The sequence below is a fragment of the Ophidiomyces ophidiicola genome (assembly GCF_022830035.1).
Source record: "Ophidiomyces ophidiicola strain CBS 122913 chromosome Unknown scaffold_10, whole genome shotgun sequence".
In the NCBI taxonomy this organism is placed as follows: Eukaryota; Fungi; Ascomycota; class Eurotiomycetes; order Onygenales; family Onygenaceae; genus Ophidiomyces; species Ophidiomyces ophidiicola.
The window spans coordinates 390,783-414,911 of record NW_026054650.1 but is presented as its reverse complement, the minus strand read 5'-3'; the positions used below and the strand labels follow the sequence as shown (position 1 = coordinate 414,911).

General features: G+C 46.0%; 6 protein-coding genes across 6 annotated transcripts; 2 read left to right on the top strand and 4 right to left on the bottom strand.

Moving 5' to 3' along the window:
• Position 1: 1 nt before the first annotated feature.
• LOZ57_003246 (uncharacterized protein) lies at positions 2–1,998 on the bottom strand (the record flags this gene model as incomplete). The annotated part of the gene is made up of 4 exons (XM_049252297.1): positions 2–290; positions 341–1,254; positions 1,303–1,598; positions 1,665–1,998. 4 exons carry the CDS (start codon positions 1,996–1,998, stop codon positions 2–4), a joined length of 1,833 nt encoding a protein of 610 aa, XP_049108801.1.
• A 2,052-nt stretch (positions 1,999–4,050) lies between these two features.
• On the bottom strand, positions 4,051–5,305 carry SSO2 (Plasma membrane t-SNARE, secretory vesicle fusion; the record flags this gene model as incomplete). Its single annotated transcript, XM_049252296.1, has 5 exons — positions 4,051–4,130; positions 4,188–4,470; positions 4,520–5,007; positions 5,070–5,175; positions 5,300–5,305. 5 exons carry the CDS (start codon positions 5,303–5,305, stop codon positions 4,051–4,053), a joined length of 963 nt encoding a protein of 320 aa, XP_049108800.1.
• A 2,152-nt stretch (positions 5,306–7,457) lies between these two features.
• On the bottom strand, positions 7,458–9,565 carry LOZ57_003244 (uncharacterized protein; the record flags this gene model as incomplete). The annotated part of the gene is made up of 9 exons (XM_049252295.1): positions 7,458–7,629; positions 7,740–8,054; positions 8,120–8,246; positions 8,304–8,484; positions 8,553–8,607; positions 8,661–9,022; positions 9,083–9,092; positions 9,146–9,266; positions 9,325–9,565. 9 exons carry the CDS (start codon positions 9,563–9,565, stop codon positions 7,458–7,460), a joined length of 1,584 nt encoding a protein of 527 aa, XP_049108799.1.
• A 3,519-nt stretch (positions 9,566–13,084) lies between these two features.
• LOZ57_003243 (uncharacterized protein) lies at positions 13,085–14,854 on the top strand (the record flags this gene model as incomplete). The annotated part of the gene is made up of 3 exons (XM_049252294.1): positions 13,085–13,267; positions 13,355–14,328; positions 14,404–14,854. 3 exons carry the CDS (start codon positions 13,085–13,087, stop codon positions 14,852–14,854), a joined length of 1,608 nt encoding a protein of 535 aa, XP_049108798.1.
• A 447-nt stretch (positions 14,855–15,301) lies between these two features.
• On the bottom strand, positions 15,302–22,768 carry LOZ57_003242 (uncharacterized protein; the record flags this gene model as incomplete). The annotated part of the gene is made up of 3 exons (XM_049252293.1): positions 15,302–18,817; positions 18,867–22,151; positions 22,238–22,768. The coding sequence occupies 3 exons, from the start codon at positions 22,766–22,768 to the stop codon at positions 15,302–15,304; spliced, it is 7,332 nt and encodes a 2,443-aa protein (XP_049108797.1).
• Positions 22,769–23,423: 655 nt separating this feature from the next.
• LOZ57_003241 (uncharacterized protein) lies at positions 23,424–23,956 on the top strand (the record flags this gene model as incomplete). Its single annotated transcript, XM_049252292.1, has 2 exons — positions 23,424–23,778; positions 23,835–23,956. 2 exons carry the CDS (start codon positions 23,424–23,426, stop codon positions 23,954–23,956), a joined length of 477 nt encoding a protein of 158 aa, XP_049108796.1.
• Between the last annotated feature and the right edge of the window lie 173 nt (positions 23,957–24,129).

Genomic DNA, 24,129 nt, shown 5'->3' with positions numbered 1-24,129 from the left:
TCTACATATCTCCGAAAATTTCCTTTACCAGCACTTTCTTGTTGACCTTCCCCATGGCATTTCTCGGTAAGCCCTTCTGCAGAACACGCATTTCCTGTGGAATTTTATATGCAGCTAATTTATCCTTCAATGCACGACGCATGTCTAGAGCACTGAATTTTTTACTTTTTGCACCATCATCTTGCTGGCCATGAGAAGAATAGGAGGAATCAAGAACCAAAACGGCAGCAACCTTCTGGCCCCATTGCTCGGACGGTAGGCCTACGACGGCGGCTTCTGCCACTTGAGGTCTTTACGATGGCCATTAGTATATGAAAACAAGGGGATTTAGGAGACTTACAGAGAAAGGAGTTCCCTCTCCACTTCCAAAGCACTTACTTTCTCTCCTCCAGTCTTGATGATATCCACGCTCTTCCTACCCTGAATGAAGTACATTGGACCACGAGCCCAAGCCTGTGAGCTCTTCCCAGATCCGAATACATCACGCCTAATGGCAACATCACCAGTTTTGAACCATTTCCCCTTGTTATCAAGATCTAGAACAAATTCTTCACTGGTAGCTTTCTCATTGCGCCAATACCCGCTAAATATAGTTGGACCGCGCAATTGGATTTCACCTACCCTTTCACGGCCACTTTTGTCGATTTCATCCCCGAGTTGTATAACTTCATTGGAATCGGTGTCCACGAGACGAGTTTCTACGGAGGGTAGCGGCCACCCCACACTTCCATCTACACGATCTGCGAAAGCTAAACCGCAACTGAGTGCCATGCCGACTTCTGTCATTCCATATCGTTCGAGCAAGATATTCCCATTGCTCAACTTTGTCCAGGCAGATTTTGTGGGTGTGGGCAGGGCTGCCGAGCCGGAGATGTTTAACCGAAGATTGTTAGGTGAAATGGCAACTTTCGCTGCTTCTTGGATCTCGAGTGAAAGAGAGCCATGGGTAGAAAGAAGTCGATTGTAAATGGTTGGCACAGCGGTAAAAAATGTCACGGGCTGGCTTGCATGAACACCCACCTGGGATGAGAGGAAAGGTGCGGCAAATCGGCCCCATACGGCGGTGGGGTTGAAAGGGAACATGAATTCGATTGATGAGCCGGCAAGGAGTGGCGCAAGAATTGCATTGACTGTACCGTGAATGTGGTGTAGGGGTAGCAGATGAAGCAATCGGTCTCTCGGGGAGTATTTCCATGCCTCCACCAAAGACCGCGCTTGCGCTGTCAGGGCTGAGTGAGGTAACAGCACTCCTTTCTATAAGATAATTAGACCAGAATAGGGCAGAGGGAAGCGCCATCATACCGGCCTGCTAGTTGTGCCAGAAGTATAGAGCATCAGCCCCCCCTGTAGAGCTTCATTTTTATATTTGCACTCTATAGAAGAATTCCCACTGGGGTTGATCTTTTTGATGACCTTCACAACGGGACGTTTCTCCAACCCACTTTCAGCAACCTGCTGTGCCTTTGATGCGTATTTCTCGGTGGCGAGTAGTATAGCAGCTTCAGAGTTATCCAGGATATATCTCAATTCACCATTAGGAAATGCAGGAGAGAGAGGGAGAGCAATGGCATCCGAGGCAAGAATAGAGAGCAGTGTCACTGCTCAGGAAGAGGGTTGAGTGTCAGATGTTTAGCTCATTCATAGACATTTCAAGGAAGCAGTACCCACGTAGTCATAGCTATTATCCGCGAGGAATGCCACCGGGCGTCCCTGCACCTTCGAATCTCGCCCTGTACTAAGAGTTAGGTTCTCCTGTGCCTGTAGGGTATCGTCAACTAGGTTTCCATAGCTGAAAGACCGCCCTGAAACGCTGTGGATTATCGCCGGGGATTTGGGGTCGTGAGAGGCGAGAGCCCGGAATAGAGGAAGGTCAGGGAAGGTGGAGAGTTGTCGTTTGAAGTGATCTTGGGAGGTCTGAGGAGATGCGCAAGAAATCGGCTTTAATCGTAAATAACGACAACACCTCGACAGATTATAGGAGAAGGAGTTGCTAAACATCATTGGTTTAAAGAGAGCCTAACAAGCCATGCCGGATCCTCGGGTGTACTCTATGTATGTATGTATGTATGTATGTACTTCGTATGTAGAAATGTTGTCAGAACAGAAAACCCCAAGATTGTTCTAGATTTTGAGATTTCATTCACAACATGACCGACCCATATGTACCTAAGATATTCTCTCAATTATTGTACACAACCAGATGTTCCGCCCTCTATCGTTGCTCCGCCTGCACCGCATGCTAATCTTTCGCTCTGCCTCCACCATGTCATCACTGCCCGAAGCCTCTTCCGCCGCGGCTTCGACGACACCTATGGCAGATACCATTCGCGCAAAGGCACGTACATTCTTCTAACTACGAATACATATACATCATGTACAACCTAGATGTTTTAAGTGATAACCGTTTATTACTGTAGATTGAATCTGCTCTCTCTCCAACCTCTCTCACGGTATGCAACGACTCCCATTTACACGCTCACCATGCACCCATGCGTGGAGTCAGTTCAAAAGAGACACACTTCCGGTATCATCCCACAAGATTTCGTTACGATAGCTGCACTACCTTAACACTACTTCGTGATAGCCTGACTATAATATCCTCGGCGTTTGCGTCCAAATCTCAGCCCGCACGGCATCGTATGATATACGAACTCTTAAGTGACGAATTGGCACAAGAAGGAGGGATACACGCATTACAGTTAAAAACTAAAACTCCAGAAGAGATGGAGAGAGAGAGATTGAAAAATTCACAATGAAAGTATGTAGAGTGTTATGTATCATCAAGTGGCAAGTGTCGCTTGAGAAGACTGCCAGACGACTCCAGCCACGAAGGCAAAGAGCATAAATGATATAGTGGGCATCTAGTGCGGAGGTATCATTGATATTTGCAGATATAAGCAGCATGATTCTGCTCCATATCTATGTACATAATATCTACATACCTACACATGGACACTAACAGGTATTAACTGATCGTACTTTTAATACATCTTTTTTTGAAACAAATATACACTAATTTATTTATTATATTAAGTAGTATTACTTTATATATTTTACATAATGTAGAATCTAAATACGTTAAATCTTTTAATTTTGAACATTTTTATAAAGAATATTCTAAGTTAACGGCGATCTACATAATACTGCAACCCACGATCCATAACTGACATCCATAGTGGATATCGAGGATAGCTTGAAATAGGGGGCCTTATAGAAGCTGGACTATGGCTGTTCTGAGAAAACGTGGCTCGAATATTTACACATGATAGACAGAGCATGTCTTCTGCGACCTGGTATCAGAAGATCACAAGATTGTTTTCAGGATTAGCAAAAATAGTGAATCATGACCTAAGTTTCCCTTCAGGATGACAACCATGGCCCTTCAATTGTGGACAGTCGTCCTGCATCTGTAGGTATAACAGATAGAGACAGGTACACGAAATATTGATGGTATTGACGATAACTAATCAACATATTGTTTTACTTGTGCCATAGGAGTCTGTATAAATCGATCAATTCATATTTAATGGGTACACTTTAAGTATGAAGAATCACAATCCCACCATACAGTAAAAAAGAAGCCGATTTTGATACAGTTGAGAACTTAGTAGAGGGAGGCAATGAAAATATACTGATATGCAGGCAAGTAACCAAAATTAAAAGGTAATTAACAAGTACAGAAAACCCAACAAAGAGAATAGATGGGGAGGTGGCTAGTAACACAGGAGTAGATGCAATCGAAAGGGAAAGGAATGACCGCAATGATCTGAACAGGCCGTTCCCAGCTCGGAGTGTTCAATGAGGTTGTACAACAAAGGAATTGACGCGGTATTAAAGTCTATTTCAAGGATGGTATTGGTAAAAAGAGAATGGGTTGGCGGCGGAGAGAACAGATGACTGTCCAAGGGACATAGTGCGAGTCAAAAATCCCAACATCCAGGAAGAGATCCTCCAAATGCACAGAAACTCGTAGCTTTAAGCAAATATATTGTTCAAATAGCGCAAAAAACGAAGGACTACGCACATAGTGATATGACCGGCCGTTGTCTCTTATTTAGGAGCCGGGGCGGTATTTCTGGTAACGAGAACGGCGACAACGACAACAACCACGATGATAATGATAATGAGGACTATTGTGTGAAATTAGTCAAAAATAAAGCAAATCCTTGGGACGTCAAGAGTCTTACTGCAAATGAGAAGGCACCACCACTTCTTCCGATTACGAGCTCTAGCCTTCTCGATAGCTCCGCCAATCTCCTCATTGGCTTTGTTTACGTTGGTGAGAACCTCTTCGCCTGCTTCATCAATTTGCGTAACAGCCGCCTCTTGCTGGACAACTAAGGCATCGAGGTCCTGGAACATTTGTGCCAATTCGACAAAATCTCTTTCAATCTTTTGGATCTCCTCGTGCCTAGCCCGCACCATTTGAGACACCTTTTGTGCATCACCGCGTCTGTCACTTTGAATCAACTAGCAAAAGAATTAATAAATTTCAAAAACTTGGCGGGGGGTAGCATACAGCCTGGCTAAAGATTTGCTGGTTTGAGGTGTCTCGGACAGCTTCTTGAACCTCGGCTTCCGTGGCATCAGGTCTCACTATCCTGTACTGTCTTGCCATTTGGGCTTCGGATTCTTTTCTGAACGAGACCTGGGCTTGTTGGTATTGTTCAACGGCAGCTTTCAGTCGTCGCTCCACTTTTCCGATCTGAGGGGCGTTGCGGGGACTTCCAGCATCAGGCAGCCGTTTGATGGTCTTCATCCGCTCAATGAGGTTGCGGTAAAGGCCTTTGGTCTGAGTAGCCAACTCATCCGCCTCTGCTCGAATGGCATTTTCGCGAACTGGATCCACATCACTAAGTAGCCGTTTGTGTAGCGTATCAATTTGTGCGATGTAGCTTTCGACAGTGTTGACACCGCCATCTATGTCGCGGCATTGGTTCAAAATCGCATTAGGATCCGGGGCGTTATATTGACTATACCCGGGGTTGGCGGGCATAGGGTTCATCTCTATGGGTCTATCAGCACATTGGAAGGGTGACATTCCGCCTGGTAGAATCTAGGGGACATACCGTAATTTGATCGATTTTCATACCCCCCTTGGTTATATGTATCTTGACGCGCTGAGTACGGATCATACTGACCGTAGCCATAACCTTCATTATTGTAACCCGGCCGCTAAACGAAAATGTTAGCCTTGAATAGAACAAACAGCCTGTATAATAGCATGCATGATAAAATAAGGGAGAGATGAAAGCATGGAAGTATCATTGTTATCCGGCTCTCAGAGGGCTTCACGTACACTCATTATGCGGAGGAGGAATCTGGCGAGGTAAAAAGGAGATCTAAAGGAAGTAGAGGGAGCGGATCCAAAGACGCAATTGTATATGGTCGAGAAGTAGCGGAAAACTTTTCAAGATACGGCAGATCCACCAGTAGGGGGCAAGAGAAATAGCGAGTGGAGTCGGTCACGAAGCGCGCGAGCAAGAGAGGAAGAAAGAATAGAATTGTACCAAACAAACAAGTGTCGTCCGTATTTGTGACAGCGCCGGAAGGAGATTGCCAAAGAAAAGAAAAGGGAGGCCTAGAGTAGATAGATGGCGATGCAGAGGGCGCCGGCGATGAAGTGCGGTGGGCGGTTCGGGGAGTGAATAATAGGCGGGAAGCTCAGGCGGAAAAGGAGAGGCTCAAAGTTACTAGCCCAAACCCGAAGCGTTCGTGACGCCGCCAACTCCAGTGCAAAATTACGCCAATACCGCGGCCGTACCTGACTAATTCAGATTAGTCGCCAAGACTGACGTCGAAATGGGCCCGGTGGTGCCGGATTCGAGTAGCCGCTAGCCGGGACTGGACTAGCGGCACGTTAGAAATCCGACGCATAGGGCAGTGCAGCTTATGTAAGATCCGCGGTCGGCGGTATCAGAACAGCATCGTCAGACACACCAGGCGCCAGCTTTTCTTGAAGCGTCTCAATTGTGCTCGCGATCTGTCTCCGCAGTCACCGCCTGGCTTTCCTCCCATGCGCATGCAAACTGGGACTCGATTTGATACTCCCTCTGTGGGTGGCTCACAGTGGGGTAGGATTTTCGACAAGCACCATGGGAACATGATTATCCGTTGACCCAGAACCACACCTCAATAAGCGCCCCAGACCCCCAGCTCTCAATTATCAAAATTTTTTGGTTTAGCTAAAAGAAGTTGCAAATATAGTTCTCTACTCCGTACTCGCCTCCTGCGTCGCGAATTCTGACAGCCGACCCTCCACGGGCCACACGCACGAGCCATACAAAGTACTCCGCACAACGTGCTTCCTCACAAGGCTGTGCAAGCTGTGTGCAGTGCCACCCTGGCCTATTAATAAACTCCGAGAACATTCAACTTTATGCATGCCTTGTGGGCCAATAATAAATAGCCTTTGAGAAGCCGATCTTCTGGACAGCAGTACAGTACGGAGTAATGGAAATATTTTGCGCTTTGGCACACCTATGCTCTGCATAGGGCGTGTGAAACTACTGAACAACAGCATTTGAAGTAGGATGTGTTTTCATAAGTGCTATAGCGTTTCATACCTGCTGCGCGTGTAGCTTTAGCAGGTGTTCATTCTGTTGTCGAAGACTTCACAACTTTGAACCACACTGACAGCTCCACTGTCGTCCCGCATGGCTAAAATATACATACGTCTACTGTTGGGCTAATCTATGTACATACATGGCTCCGTACCTCCGGAGCACATATGCCCAATATCCATCCCAGCTTAATGACTGTCTTTGCCTTTCCCGCTCATACTCCGCCTTCCAATTTGCCATTCGCAGTGACGTAAAACGGTTCACCGACATTCTTCCGATTCAACCTTGATAGTTAGCAATAGACAGATCATCAAGTATTGTAGTATCGTCCAACTTCGAATGGCTCGGTTTCTGCATGGTCAGATAATACATGGAAGAGCAAAGCAACATAAGAAAAAAGGATTGGAAGAAGAAAAAAAAATAAAATAACATGCATGAACCTGATATGTCCGAGAACCCTGGCTCAAAGTCTCAAGCAGGAACCCGAATCTACCCGTTCCAGAAGCACCGACGCATACGACGTAAATGGATGCATTGGCACTTTTCCGGCGCAGAAGCAACGCTATCCCGTAATTCGAATACTAGCAAACCTCCTACTTATCTCGATTATAAGCATTGGTCAAGGCAAACTAGGTGAAGGATGGCCTTTCTTGGCTGTGGGACTACCCGCATAGTTATTAATCAGTCCGGCGGGGGCATCCTACGCTTTAACAGCAAACAGGTGAAGCAATGATAAAATCCTAACTCTTGTTTCCTTGCATCCTTCATACGGCAGGCAGGGCCTTGTTTCCTGCTCCTCTGTGACACTCATCCCCACGATACCACCCACAACACATTTCGTAGAAGCCTCGCTCCTCGTCTAACACCTCAGGATGCATATAGGCCATCTTAAGTTCAATCCGCTCGCACCAAAACCTGGACACCCCTACTTTCGCCTTGCGGAGCCGGAACAAATAAATCGGCCTTCATCTCCACGTCTTTTAATGTAGTCTTAAATAGTTGAAAACGACCACCAAATACCCGCATAACAGCGGCAAGTGACATGTACATCTCTGCATATGCAAGGCTGTAGAAAAGAGCGTACGTTAGTAAATCCCTGCGGAATATGACTTCATTGTGTAGGAAAGGAATAAAAAGGAATAGTAGTAAAACAAATAAAGAAATAAAAGTTCATACTTAATGCCCAAGCATTGCCGTGTTCCTTTCGAGAATGCCATGATAAACGGATCTAGATGCCGATGGCGTTTGCCCTCATGATCAAGCCACCTCTCGGGAATGAATCTTTTTGGTTCAGGGAAGATGTCCGTATTATTGTGGATTAAGTAACATGTCATGCCTACTGGCGTACCAGCTGGAATCTCATATTCGACACACCCTGCCTTGCTACTGGGTTCTAGGCTTGATTTAAATATCAGCGGCTGGTCCGGCGAGATTCTCTGTGAGCGGGTCGAAACACCGTATGATAAACGCAATGATTCCATAACCACTGCGCTGTGCAAATATTCTAATCAGCACCATTTTCCAATGAAAGAGCCCAGGGTAGACTTATCAGATACGGAAGGTTCTCCAAAACGGCCAAAGAAGGAAGTTTGGCTGGGTCTGGAATGGCGTCCTCAAGCTCTTGACGAAGTTTGGCCAGGACCTCCGGATTGCTTAAAAGGTAAAAGGTTCCAACGGATAATGCTGCATTTGGGCGTCATAAATTTTGATCTAGGTAGCTTAGCCAAAGAGAAAACATACCCCATGCTGTAGTTTCAGTTCCGGCACCCACGATGACTATACCCTCTTGAAACAGTCGATCCTGTGTCTTCTCTTCTGGTGGGAGGCGACTGGTAAGAAGAGCATGAAATATCGTCTTACCGCCTTGTTCATGCCCTTTATTGCTGCCGTCTAGGATATGTCGAACTTGAATTGCAATATCCTATTTCATTTGCGGTCGTATCAGTACAAACCTTAGATTCATCATAAAAACAAAATAATCTTGTGTACTTTTTGAAATTTCATGAACTCTGCCATCCCCTGGTGAAACCGTGCAAGTAATGGCCTTTGGCAGTGAGTTATGTGCGGCACGAAAGTTAGGTTTGTGAAATAACGTACACTGGAATAAACTCCAGGGCAGATCGAGCCCAACCGAAGTGCTTGAAATGTACGCCCATTTTAGTGATACTTAGTATTGCTGGTCGAAAAGTTCTTTCAAAGTCTGGATTCTCGAACGAAACGAAGTTTGGGCCACGCCCAAAAGCATAATCAATCGCTACATCACTAGTTATGCAGCTATAAGCATTCGATAAATTGACGGGTTTGCCAGAGTCTGTATGTTTGTCCAACAAGTCGCAGAAGAATAAAATTTTCTGGGAAAGGGTAGGTTCTAGTTGTCTAATCGAGAACTTGGAGAAAAATTGATTAAGAGCCGAGCGACGAACACGGTGTAGATCGTGTTTCGAGGTGCCAAAAGCGCTCTATATCGTTGAATATCAGCAGTTATTTACCATACTAATGTCATTGGATTGGCACCTTACATTGGGTTGGCTAAGATTAAGATGTTAGTATTTAGGACAGCCTCCACGGGGTAAAACACGTACCCAAATTGACCTGAATAGTACTCATATTTATCCCTACGAGCTCCAGGGCCCGTATAGAGAACATCAAGAAACTTTGGATCGTTAACATGGAGCTCGTAAGGGCTGATGCGAACAATTGGCCCTGTTCAAGATCTGTGTTAAACCTCGAACGACTATCAAGCGGAATCGCTAGAATCTACCATATTTCTGATGCATGCGCTCGATCTCGAAGGTGTATTGTCCAGTTTTAATGCCGTCGTAGTAATATTCATACCACAGGGTCAGTGCTGCGAGTTTCGGCCCCGGGAACTTGGCCAGTGGATGGAAATATAGACGATAAACGGAGAGCGTAAAAACATAGGAGAGTAGTAAGAAAAATAATGTTATCCAGGCATTTTGGAAAATGAAAGTAAAGTGGGAAATGTGAGCGAAAAAAGCCATTTTTATGAATGATTAGGGAATTTGGCCAAGTTGTAAAAAGAATCGAACACCGCTGTGCAACGGCAGGGGAAGACGCGTCCTAAGTAGTCGACAACCTCCTCATGACCTTTGGCAGCTAAGAGATAATGAGGTAGCGGGCTAAGTTCAGCTCACCAGTAAGAAGTGCAGGAAAGAAGAGCTTACCTTGCATCAAGTCTGGCTGCTGTCTGGAAAAATATCTGTCGCCTATTCGGCAAAGTATTTTGTTCTCGGGATTTTCCTGAAGGTTCCATGCAAAGCCGGGTTTAGGGCATCCCGGGATGCCAACACAGCGTGGCAAGGGGGGCATGAGGTGCATAGACAGGTTAAAACGCAGCGCACTGTCCGCAGGCGGCAAACTAGAAGTCCTTGATGACATCAAGGGCGTGACACGAGCGTTCAGTTTATTAAACGCTAACCAAAACAAAGCATGCATTCGGTTTACATGCATAAGCAGACAACAATATGCGCGCCTCGGCCATTACACCAATACATAGAACGGCATTTGTACTAAATTTCCATGTACTCTGTATGCGGAGTATACACAGATAAAGTCCATGGGCCAGAATACACTTCGAAAAAGTACCTTTCGGGTCAGCGATCGCTATAACCATGGGACTAAACTCCCCGCATCTTGAAATACAAAATAGCCAGCAAACGGAAGCGAGATCGACAAAATGTAACATTTTCCAACGAAAGCAGAACTGGGGATCGCCTGAGAAATGGAGATAAGGCGATTGTTCGTTCGCTGTCACAAAACTCCGTTTCAAGGGGAAAAAGAAAAAATAATAATAATAACAGAAAAAAAAAAAAAAAAAAAAAGGCGAGGATGGAGTGTGCCCCAGTTTTAGCAAGCTAAGCAAGCTAAAATGTTGGTCGACGAAAGTATTCTGCTCTTTTCGCTTTGTATTCCCGGTTTGATCGATACATATTATGCATTGGAAACATTGGAAACACAGCTAGCCATCTTCACGTCCGGAGAAAAGCCACAGTGTGTCCGGAGTTCTTCGTACCCCGTACAGGGCCTATCATATAGGAGCCAGAGCCCCGCTGTGAAGTATCTGACGAAAGGTGAAAATAGACTTAGATCTTGCAAATCGGTTGAGGATTGAATATTAGCAACCTCTCAAGACTTCAATGTACGGTTGCACCGTGGGTAACGGTTCTCAACATCCAGACAAGCACAGAGTACAATTCCCCAGTACAGAGCAGGCAAACTCCTACATAAGAACTAGAACATAGTTGTATGTTAGGTTGCACTCAGCCTCGCCAAAGTTGCAGCCAACGCAATGTATGGAGTAGCGATTAGGAGCCCTCCATTTGTCGTATTGTGGCAAAGCCATGTCGATAATAAAAATTGGGCTGGCAGCGCAAACAGGGGTACTCTAGCCCTCCCTGGAGCGACGCGGGAGAAATGAGCAGCCTAGATGCCTGTTTCTGCGTCTCGCGTGGGCCGTGGACCCAGACCGACTTGCTACTGCAGGGCCATTTCTGTTGGCATGTTCCATCCCGGGATAGCTCACATTGCGGCCAAAAAACAAAACCTTCTTGTTGCACAGCAAAGGTCTTCCGTCGCATAGCTGTCCAGAACGTTGGGCCCAAACGGAGCTAAATCAGTTAGTGCACCACAGTGTGTAAGCTATGCTCGACTTCTCAAGATATCCTCAGTGTCAGATACACGATATCCGCGGCGGCACGCTGCAGTAGCTAGTTGCTTGGGTGGAATCTCAAAATTGAGACGTCAGGCTTCTTGAGGCGACACAAGACGCGCTAAACTAACTTGGCACGAAACTGCCTAACTAGTGTGCTGAGTCAGCCGCTTAGCTAACTAACCACCTAGAACTGATAACCTTACGCCGAGTTCCTTTTTCTGTGGGGAGAACTCCGTACAGGCCAGGTCGTTTCCGAAAGTGACGCTGGATAGTCACTAGCCCTGCTGTGCATCTTTTTAATGGACTGTAAGTATGCCTGCAGATTCCTGTTAAACAAAAGCGAGCTAAAAACCACGGCTCCAGCACAATGCTAAACAGGGCCGCAAATGCAGGGTTTCTTTCCATGGGTTAGGTGGGCAATCATGGTAATGGCAATGACGGCTTGAGCAAGTTCAGCCCGTACAATAGCCAGGCATGGGTTTTCTAATTGGGGCGTGGAAGAAGAAATGCCCTCGCTACCCCTTCCCATAGAAGCACAGTGTCTGAGCGTTTTAAATATTTTTGCTATTCAGGCTAGAACTAAAAGCCATTGCCCTCTAGAAGACATCTCATCTGACATGACGCTCGAATTGATTAGCCCAGATCTGGCATGAACTATCTTCCCGCCGCTCTCCGTATATTTTACCTCCACCACAAAAGAGGGGAAGGGAAAATCGTATATTAACTGGCTACGATTGGTGGAAGAATACCCTGCTGGCACTACTCCATATATTCATAGTATGCACATGCATACATGGTGCGGAAGCGTCATAAAAGGCGCAGGATTCTCATCCAATGACACATCTCGATTGGAGTTTCCCATGCACTAGGTGCCCATGCTCCCACATGGAAATTCAGCAACCTTGGAAGACTTCATTACTAATGAGTATCCAAAACACGAGGATTGTGTGCATCATGACCGTATGATGAATTCCAAAGATTCTGCGCCCGGGCCCTCCTAATTGCTGTGCACCAAAGCATGTATACATATGTGCTATCGAGACTAACAGGGGAAGATCGCAATGTTGAACATATGCCAGATTGAGGCTCCTCGTCTGATTTAAGCGAGGTTGCATCTTTCTTTACAGTAAATTGTTGAGCGGCAAATTCCCTCTTCTTTGCGTGTTTGCACTTCTTGTCTTGGAATTCTGATCATCATCCAACTTCGTGTTCCTACTTCTTCAAAATAACCTCTCGACATAACTAGCAGCTACGCTTGGCTCATGTGAATTACAGAAGACACGAGTGATTCTTTTTCTTTCTTGGTATTGTCTCTATGGTGGGTTACTAAAAAGGCAGCGTGCGAAAACGACGGTTGTAGGTTGCGGTGAAGATCAAATCCAAGACACTCCCTTCAAATGACGACCTACTAAGCACTTACGTTTAGGTAGTTAACTAGTTAATTTTCCCGATGACCGCTGCAAGAGCCCCCAGACTACGAATAGAGGCTGTAGGCTAAGCTCTTGTCAACTTGCGCTCACGAAAAATTGTATTTTCCATCGAGAACAACATCATAATCCGTTTGCCTGGGTTTTGGTGTGATTATAGTGAAACGTCCTTTTTTTATTATCGGGCTGCTATTATCACCCATTAGTAGCCTCAATACCAAGCAGTTAGTTAACTGGTCAACACGATTTGGCGATCGATCGTGGCCAAATTTCAAAATGGACTGGAACAGTCTTTGGGTTAAACAACGTCTCCGCTTCTCCCAACCCATGCCAAAGGCGGCCTCTCGAACTTCGACTCTTCTCCAAAATAGAGACCAGCAATTATCGAACATTTAAATTTTCTGATGACGACGTATTGGTCAATGCTTGTCTTCTTCTGGCTTCTCAGAGCATGTATCCCTCAACAAACCCCCATTGGGATCAGCTCTCAAGCCCTACATCCACTAAACAGGGCTTTTGAGCACAAGGTAAACTGGTCGCTTGAGCATTTCAACGTACCAGGGCTTGCAGTGGCCTTTATCAAAGGCGACGATGTCTTCACAAAGGTTAGGCGCTTCCTAAGACTCCCTAGGCCCTGCGTATCTCCATATATCACAAACTGTACTTTCCTCATCTTACCAGAAGCATTCTAGGGATATGGAGTTTCTGATCTCTCTACCTCACGGGTAGTATCCGACCATACACTTTTCTTTGGAGGGAGCACAACGAAGGCTTTTACTGCCGCATTACTTTCATTGCTGGTTGACGATAATGAGAACTACCCTCACATTCAATGGAACACACCCGTCCACAGTCTCATTCCAAATGATTTTATTCTTCAAGATCCTTGGGCTACTACTCAAATTACGATTGAGGACATGTTATCCCACCGCTCTGGAATGCCACGCCATGACTGGGTTTGGTTTGCAGACATGACACTAAAGCAAGCCGTGCGAAAAATCAGGCATCTACCGCTTACGACACCGATTCGTACCAACTTTCAGTACAATAATTTAATGTATATGGCTGCTGCGCACCTCATCGAAACTTTGACGGGTCGCCATTTCAAAGATATCCTACGTGAGCGGATCCTTGAGCCGTTGAACATGACTGAAACTTACGTTTCTATTTCTGATGCCCAGAATTCTGGAAAAGATATTGCTCGTGGGTACTTCTTAAACTCAACAGGGCAGATGCAGGATACCGAGCTTTCGTTTCAAGAGAGTATCCGAGGAGCTGGGAATATTATCTCCTCCGTAGCAGATTATGCCAAATGGGTGAAAGTGTTAATGCATCGTCGCGCGCCCATATCGTCTGCGGGTTATGCCTCTCTGATGGGCGGTCATGTTATCGTTTCGCCAGAAGCAATGCCACCCGATACATCTCCAACACTATATGGATTTGGATGGTTTCTACGGACGTACGCTGGAGAGGTGATCATCCAGCACCCTGGTGGAATCGAAGGCTTTGGGAGTTTTGTCTGCTTCCTACCAAAAAAGCAGATTGGATTTGTCATTTTGGGAAACAACATGGTAGGAATGAATGCTGCTGCGACTGTACTCGGCAATCATTTAATAGATGAAATCCTCGACACACCAGAGAAAGACCGGTTTGATTGGAAACAGAGGTATGTTTTCTCTAGTATTCTAGGCACTTAGATTTTTACTTGTTATGTCTAACTAGTAGATTGCCTGGAACTTAGAGCGCAAGAGAGCCTAGAGATCACTAAAATTTCTCCAGCAATCCTACAAGACCTCTATCCGCATATTCCAGAGCCTCCACTTAAACCTCCTCTTAAGCTGTCTGCATACGAAGGTATATATACTCATCCAGCCTATCCAACTCTGAATATTACAAGCGAATGCCCCAAAGAGTCTATGTTCCCGCCACTATCTAGCAAGCAGAAATTAGGACGCGAAAAGCTCTGTGCCACGCTTTCTCATAGCGCGTTTGGCGATTCAGCGGTGATACTAGAACTCCGACATATCACAGGCGATTTTTGGATTGTTGGAACTTTGATGTATGGTGCATCCACTGCCACTAAAGCAAAATTCAAGCTTGGCCCCGAAGGAACCATTAGCAAACTTGCCATAGAAATGGAGCCAACTATGGCGCTAGAGGATAAAGGGATATTGTGGCAGAAGAGAGCTTAGTTTTGGTGACGAGGCGTTCTTGAGGGTTTCGTGTACTTTGGGGCTATGAGAAATTAGGTAAATTGTAAGGTTATCTTGGAGCATCGTTTTGCTAGTATTTGCTATAGGGATACTAATTTAAGAAAATTTCCAGGGTACGATGGTACAATAAAGGTAGCCCCAAGATTCGAGTACATAACCAGTTCGGTGTCACTACGAAAGAGTAGTAGTATTAGACACTCGAACGAGCTGCATATATATGTGGTTAACTAGTGCAACTAATTCTGGAGCAGCACCTAGCCAGTAAGTTAGTTACGGAGTACTCCGTACTTAACTACTAACTAGTTAGTTAACTAACTAGAGCCTTGGCATTGAGCAAGCCTTATGATCAGCGCATTTGTCCAAATTCTATTCGAACTTCACAGCACCATCACCCCCAAACACCATTCTTACGAAGATTATCTTTTGTCATCTGAACATCAAACACAATAATTGAAAGGTTAAATAAGATGACGCATAGAAATCAGGCGCTTTGCATTGACAGCGAGAAGGTGCAAGGGGTAGGTTAAGTGAGCCCAGCGGCACAGTATCAGTGCCAGAAAGGCACTGTATGGCACGTTCAAATGAGTCCAAAAGAATTCTTGCGGTGTGGGTATCCAGCAAATGACTATCTGCAGTAATTGATATGTCGAGATTATCTTGGTTTGGCCGGGCGGATATCTCAACATTGGTGGGCACGGCATACGGTTTTCTAAACCAGTCCAGCTTTGCAACATTGGAATTTGATTTTGCAGAGAGAGAAACACCCGGGGTTTCATCAATATCATGATATTGAAGCAGTGTGTCCATCTTGGTATCAGCCGGCCATTGGGTACAGTTTTTGACTATATCCTGAAAGCCCAAGGAGTCGGCTTCTCCCATAGAAAGATGCTGGTCCATGACGTAATGCAAAAGGTCAAACGTTGTCCAAGCGGAGGAGAAGGTAACTCTGACTGGAACGGTATTCATGCAGGGACCCACTACTTTTTGAATGTCTTGAATAACTGCATTACGCCCAGAAACGATGAATCCGTATACCACATCCGTCTTCCCAGTAATATGTTTCAAGACCAACGACCAAGCAGAACTCACGAGAGATGCAACGGTGATTCCTTTTGGCGGTATAGGCTTCAAAAGAGTCTTTGTAACGTGAGTTTTGGATATTTGCCCATGTGATGACTGAGCATGCGCCAACCTCAAGGAAATTTCTGTCATGGTGGATCCTTGGAGAAGTTTGGCCCAATATGTTCGTGATTGAGTGGCTCGTCTAGCTGTGTAAGATACAAAGCTGGAGAAGCTTATAGCTGGTCTCAATGGCATCCCGAAATATGCTTCCCGAAGACACCTAAGAATCAAGGGCCAAGACATGCCATCATACTGAGCATGGGATATACGGAAAATTAGCCGGGAACCTGAACATTGATGCCGAAGAATTGTGATCGATGAAAATAGAGAGGCGGCTTTAACCCCATTTTTCAGATCATGCAGACAGAAATCATCGCTTGTTCGACAAAGATCTTTGATGGCGTCACTCACTTCAACCAGTCTCCCGGTTTTGCGGATAACCACTTGGTACGTCTTTCCCCCGAATGGGACGAATATAGTGCGCAATATAGGGAAATGGTCTATGACAGCTTGGCAAGCTTCCTCTAAAAGCGCCAAATCAACAGTACCATCAAAGTCCAAGTAGAAATAGTTCAGGGCTTCCTCAGGAGATTCAATGGCCCGTGAAACATAAAATGCCTGTACGTCTGTCGCGGGAAGAATATCTTCGATATTACTAATATTTGTGATATACGGGGCAAGCTCTGGAAGAGATAGGATCGCCTCTAAGTCCTTCCCTTCAACCTGCTCAAACGGCCTGACTGTGATGGATTCTTGTGAAAGTTCGGATGAAGAGATAGAAATTTCAGCCTGTTCGTCAATATGAGGATGGCGGAATATCTCTGCCACAGTCAGGGCGATTCCGAATTTCCGCGCTGCCGTGACCAATTTCATGGCTGAGATGGAATCTCCACCTAAACGGAAGAAGCTGTCGTCTAGGCCAATTTGGTATGAATCGACATTAAGAACGGAGGCCCATAGCTTCTGTAGTCGACATTCTACCGCAGTTGATGGCATCCGTCTCTGCTGATCTTTTCCGTTGATTGCTCGCGCAAGTTGTTCAGCCGAGAAAGAGGAGCCCATATCACGTAGACGTTGTCGATCTGTCTTACCACTTATAGTTATAGGCATTAACTTCACATTAAAGAAGACAGCAGGTACCATATAACATGGTAAACAATCCTCAAGTTTTTCAATGACACTTTTCGGTATGTATACGGGCTGTATCTCCGAAGCTCCTACTTCGGTCTCTCCCCGATTGCTCACTGGCACACTACCCAAGCCTGTACTGGCGCAGAAAAACACAGCAAGGATAGTCTTGCCTTTCTCAGCAGGTTCTATAACCTCCGCCACAACACCTGATGCATTCGGTAAACACTCAGACACATGATGCTCGACTTCACCGAGTTCTACTCGTTGTCCGCGTATCTTAACTTGTGTGTCCTGGCGGCCACAGTAAGACAGACTGCCATCGGGATTCCGCCTTACCAAATCACCTGTTTTGTACACCCTCGCACCGGGTAGCCAAGCGGGTTCGATAAATACGGCGCTTGTTCTTTTTGCATCACCAAGGTAACCGCGGCTCACTTGGCGAGACTCCACGGCTAACTCCCCCACGCAACCCAGAGGTGCGAGGCGATTACCATCGGCCATTTCAAGAATCCAAAAACGGGCACTTTCCACTGGACGGCCAATGTTTGAAGGGTCATCAGCATGCCGTACTGGACCATTTACAGAAACGCAAATTGTTGTTTCGGCCGGCCCGTATCCATTATAAAGGTCGACGGCGTGAGCCCAAACGTCCACATCTTGCCGATTCATTGGCTCACCACAGAGGATAAGCGTTTTCAGACCAGTTACATCTTCGGGCTTTATTAGTCGCGCAACCGTCGGCGTGAGCAAAGCCAAATTCACCTGCATCTGATTGATACAATCTGATGGGTTTGATAGCCGCTCATCTTCAGAAGGTATACACACGCAACCACCGTGCGACAACGTCGTGACAATTTCCTGCAAACAGGCATCGAAAGTGAAGGATGCAAACTGTAAGGCTCGCGTTTCTCTGCCGTATTTGTAGCTTCGTCCGTGTCCGAGTAAGACGCTTGTGGCAAGGGAGCCGTGGTCTATAACGATGCCTTTCGGCTCCCCTGTTGTTCCTGAAGTGTAAACGATGGTAGCCAGGTCAGCCCCAGTTAATATTGGCAGGGATACGAATGGAAGGCTCGCTTCGACCGTTGCCTTGTTTATTGAAATCGCTCGCGTACTGGCTGTCTCGAAGAATGAAATGAACTTCGGCTCGGCAAGTATGAGTGTGGCACCACAATGCCTTACTGTGGTGTGAAGACGCTGCTGAGAATGAAGAGGGTTTGTAGCAACCAAGGCCGCACCTGACTTCAGGATGGCTAGAATGGTGATGGTGGACCAGCACGACTTATTAAGACATGCAACGACACTATCCCCGCGACTCACGCCTTGCTTGATGAGATGCTTTGCAAGCTTTGAGTACAACTCTACCATTTGGCTATAGGAGTATTGTCCATCCCAAGATACAATTGCTGGAGCGTCAGGATATAAAGCAGCGAATTTTTCTATTGTATCCAGTACGCTTATTTCATGTGAGATTAGTGGCGAATGTTGGGAGGACTTCACGATGTCAAGATCTGTGGCATCCAGCAAGGATACAGAATCAATAGGGATATCGTCATACTCTAGAAAGAAGCTCAAAGCTTTCATAAACGCATTGGCCATGCATATCACGTCATCTTCTGTAAATGACGGCCAGTATAAAAAGCCAAGCTTCATTGCACCGTTCAAGATATCAACGTTAGCCACTATATCATACTATTGAGAAAATTAATAACAGCTCTAATTTACGGAATCGTATTCCTACCTCTGTCGGATCATCCTGCTCCCTAATTTCTTCAAACGATATGGACGAACTAGAATATGGATCTGTACGAGTTGTCCATTCCATCGACACCGCTGTATTGAACATTGCCTCGCTACCTTCTGGGTAGAGTCTAGCTTTCATTTCAGTCAAGGGGTAATGCTGGTATGGCATACTTTCAATGTACTCCTGCTGCATCTTCCTTGTAAGAGATATCAGGGTTTCACTGGACTCCAGTCGTGCACGGCATGGCTGTATACTTAGGCAGAGTCCAACCATTTTATCCACGTCTTTGATTGGAACATCTCGTCCAGCTGCGACGTAAGTAAAGGAAACGTCACGAGAGCCTGTATACGCCCGAAGCACTAACGCCCAAGCCACTCGCACTGCAGATGCCACAGTTATATGTCTCTCCTTGCATCGTGAAAGGAAGGCATGGCTTTTTTCATAGTTAAAATCTTTCCGCAAGAATCTTGTGGGAATATTATCAAAGACCATCTGTCTACTAACTGGAATTATGCACGGTGGACAGTTTTCAAGGTAGGACGTCCAATACGTAGCACTCGCTTCTGTGTTTCGTTGCGCTACATATTCCACGAAGTCGCGATAGGTGTGAGCATTGTGGGAGAATGGCATACCACCATAAGCATAGGCAAAATCTTTCATGAGGCTTTCCATAGCAGCTCCATCCACTAGGGCGTGTGAGACCTCAAGCATGAGATATATTGCCTTTCCATCGCAGACGCAAACTGTCACCCGGTGCGGGGGAGAATCTTTGACAAACGGCGTTAGCGAACGTGTAAAAATATCCATAGCTTCAGATGGAGAAGTGCTTGTGGCTACTTCATGAGTGATAATATCGACTTGTGGTTGCCGCAGGACAAGTGAATGCCACTCAGCATCAGTTCCTAAATCATCCAAGAAAATTGTGCGAAGTGATGGATGATGAGCAACAACTCTATACCATGAAGTCTTAATCTTTCCCAAGTCAGGCGATACCCCTGTTTTGTTGGCCAGTTTATAAAAGAAGCGCAAGTGGTACGACCCCGGTTTACGTATTTGGCCAATAAACATGCCTACTTGCATGGACGTGCAAGGGTATATATCCTCAATCTCATCAAAATTAGTAACTGCAAAACGGGACCAATTATATCCCTCTCGGAAATTCTTCGCAGCTAGCTTAAAAGTAGAGGGTTTGCTCGAGGAACCGTTGCTTTCAGGTAGCGTTGCTAAAGATGCCGCCCTAGCGACGCCTTCACACGTCAAGATATCGGTCATCGACAAGGAAACATTCTTTTTTCGGCATTTAGCAACAGCATCTTGTGCGAGGATGGAGTTTCCACCAAGTTGGATGAAAGACAGATGAAGACCAACTTGGGGTGGAGGAATATTGAGGACACTGCTCCAAATTTCTTGGATGACGTATTCTAGCTCGGTTGTGGGTTCGAAATCATCAATGGCATTGGGATTTCCTCCTGTTATCTCAGAGAAGGTAGTTTCCGGCATTTCTTCGACCCATCTCCGTACTCTGACGCGGTCAATCTTCCCAGAAGCCGACATAGGCATATACTTGACGAATGCCCAAATTGTGGGCACCATGTATCTCGGTAATGCGTTCTGCAATTGTGTCCGTAAAGATAGTACGACGCTATCAACAGGCTGATCTCGTAAGGGTAGTATGTCTTCTACCACGTTGTGGCTTTGTGGTGTTGATTTCAACGATATAACAGCCATTAAATTGTCTCTGCAGCGGCCGACCTTTGGTACTATCGTCACAGCATGCCGAACATTATTATTGAGAGTTAAATGATATTCAACCTCCCCAAGTTCAAGCCGCTGACCATTAAGTTTCACCTGGGTATCTACCCGACCACAAAAGTTGATTGTTCCGTCGGAGTTCCAACGTACTAAGTCTCCCGTCTTGTAGCAGCGGAAACCTTGGTATTGAGAATCTCCCTGTAGAAAAGCAACATCATCAAGAAACACCTGTGATGTCTTAATAGGATCTTTGAGGTATCCTAACCCAACAATGGGCCCGGATACTAGTAGCTCACCGATAGCGCCAACTGGCACTAGCCTATTATAATCTCCAGAATCAACAACCCAACAAGCTGCATTATTGGGATCCCCAATATTCAAAGGGTCGGTGTTCTTATGTGTAACAGCCCTGCTGGATGAGTTAATTGAGCACTCGCTGGGGCCATAAAATTGGAAGAGGTTGATTCTCTCCGACCACATGGTCACTATTTCTTTGGGGAATGGTTCGCCTCCAAGGCAGAGGACTCTGAGGCCTGGTACAGCTTGAGGTTCCAGCCTACGGGCAAGAGACGGAGTCATGACAGCCAACGTTATATTGTACTTATTTATTGCACAGGCAAGGCTCTCTTCAATCTCTTCTGTTCGAGGCACACATACACAAGCCCCAGAACCTAAACTGGTACCAATCTCAAGAAGGCTCATATCAAATGTGTGGCTGAGCATCTGAAGCACGCGACGGTTAGGCCCGAATTTCCATTCGGGAGCTTTTCTAAGCGCCCCATTGAGAAAAGATGAATGGGAGACTATACACCCTTTTGGAGTACCAGTTGAGCCGCTTGTAAAGATGACATAAAACATGTCTTTCGGCTGCGCGTTCGAGATTGGTGGGCCCTCGCAATTTTGTAGGCGTTCAATCCGATCGCCTTCTATTGGAATCCAACTCAATTTAGCAGTCCAGAGGTGTCCATGATCAGACGTCGTTAAGACGAAAGGCGGGGCGACCATTTGAATTATTGCGTCCCTTCTTCCGGGTGGGAGGTAGGGTGGAATGCTCACAAAGGCTCCTCCAGCTTTGGAAACAGCAAGCATGGCAATGATAGCACTCGATGAGCGCTCAAAGCATATTGGGACAATAACTCCCGGGCAGACACCATGATTTTGCAGGTATTTAGCCAAACGGGCCGCTCGCGTGTTTAGCTCATGATACGTGAGTCTAGCATCCCACGAGTCGATCGCTGGTGCTGATGGGTTTTCTAAGGCGTGCCTTTCGACAACATCATGAAAACATTCCATCCAAGGTTGTTCCGGGATCCGGCTGTTGAATTTCCATAGCTGATCCAAGTGGGATTTACTCATGTAGTCAATACTCCCAAGGGAGGTGCCGGCTTTCTGCTTCAAAATAGAAAAGACTTTGGCAAATGTCGTGCCGACGTTGGCCGCTTGATTATCTGAAAGCATACAATTATGGTAGGACAGATACAAATTCGAGGCTTCATTGATATCGAGAACGTTTAGGCTAATAATGCTTTTCTGAACTGGACGTTAGTTTCTCTTTGCTGCAAAAAAAACCAAAAAAAAATAAAAATCAAAATAAAAAAAAGGCTGGGTGTGAATACCTGAAGTATATTCTCAAGGGCAGGAGCAGATCTAATAGGCGACCCATTGTGAAATACAATAGCAGTATTAGTCGATTGGCTGGCGAGGTCGGAAATTTCATCTTCAGGCGCCTCTAAGATATGTGCGCCCCCAGATCTTATATCATAAAGAAGCCTTTGGGCGTGTCGAAGGAATTGCAACTGCGATTGCGACTCTTGGACAGCTAAAGGGCAAACTGAAATCCGCCATTGCGATCTTTCAGTGAGCAAAATATAGATAGACACCTCATCCGCTCCGATATACTTCGAAATTGTCAACGACCATGCCGCAACTGTAGTTGCTTCATCTGAGATGATCTCCGAATCCAGGAAGACCTGGGCAGCAGTGTTATATTCGGAGGTCTTGATATCAACTCTGAAGGTTTTTCTGTTGATACCGTGGTTAGTACAATCGCTGATGTACCCGTCGGTCAAGGATGGGAAAATTCCGGTTGAGCCATTTGAGGACGTGTTGGGCTTGTCATTGGGTGGTATACCAGGTGTTGAGCCCATTTTGAGGTATGAGACAGGAGAAAAACTGCAAAGGCTTCTAAGGTCAATGTCATGACCCGAGTTAAGCGTGGTTAATCCCAAGCGGTCACATCGAAAAACTTCTCACAACACATAGTCATGCACCGAAAGATGGCGGGACATGAATTATGTCTCCGCACGGGATATTTCTGGGACTGCATGGTATCAACATAGCCAATCCCTTGTGTAAACACTAACTTCAGCTGGGGCCGCTTTGCATTCAACATCCGAGCGGACATCACACCCGGCCTCGTTCCACCACTCAGCCTGTGGGACCATAGAGCTCTCAAGACTGGCACGCCAGTCAGCCACCGCACGGTCTGTCCGTAGCCAATATCTTTATCTATACCCCGGTTCTATCTGAAGAAGCCGTTGTGGCCTCTCGTGTCGAGTCTTGGGCTCCATTCCCCAGACCAAATGGGTTACATTGGCAAGGCGATGGAGGGCACTGGTTCGGGACATTACATGGGTTATTTCTCTCTCGTTTTATTCCGCTGGCCCGATGGCTGTATCAACAAGCATATAAGGAGCTGGATATTGCCCTCTCATCAGATCAACTTCTACAACCAGACCTAACATTTCAAACTTACCTCTGGAAAATTGTCTTTTCTCAGCACTCCTAAAGCCATCATTAACAATGGGCATCCCTACCAACGCCGAGATCAAATCCCTCTTGGAGTCACAATTCCACTCCAAACTCCAAAACTCGGATCTCCACGACGATTCCGAGACCCTCTTCCAGTTCGGACACTTGGACCAACTCTTCTCCGAAGACGTCGAATTCCACATCTCTGGCCATGAATTCCACCTTGGTGGGAAACACCAGGGTCTGGATTCCTTCAAAGACCACTTGGACTCTGACAGTATGCCAAGCCTCAGCAGCATCATCGACGTGACCAAGCCGATCAAGGGGCAGGTTCTCCATGTCATTGGGGGCGAGCGTGATGAGTGGAAGGCGGCTGTGCTTCACAGCACTGCAACAACTCAAAACAGTACATTTGCTCCCTGCTTTGCATAGTTACCTGTGACCACTAAAACGCCTTTATAGATACCCCATGGAACCACGAAATGGTTGTCTTGATGCGCTTCAACCACGATGGAAAGATTACCGAGCTCCGGGCATATGCTGACACCCAGCACGTTCACAACCATATCCAGGATCACAAATAAAGAGAAAGCTCGTACTTTCGGAAGCTAGGCATGGTTAATGTATGCACTAGAGCTAGTTAGCCTTATATGTGGAACTAGGCTAAAACGAGAGAGTAATTGGAATGAAGACCTTTTGATTTCACAATAACCGAATATATTTACCGTAGTAATGCAAGCCCAAGTACTCCGTAGAG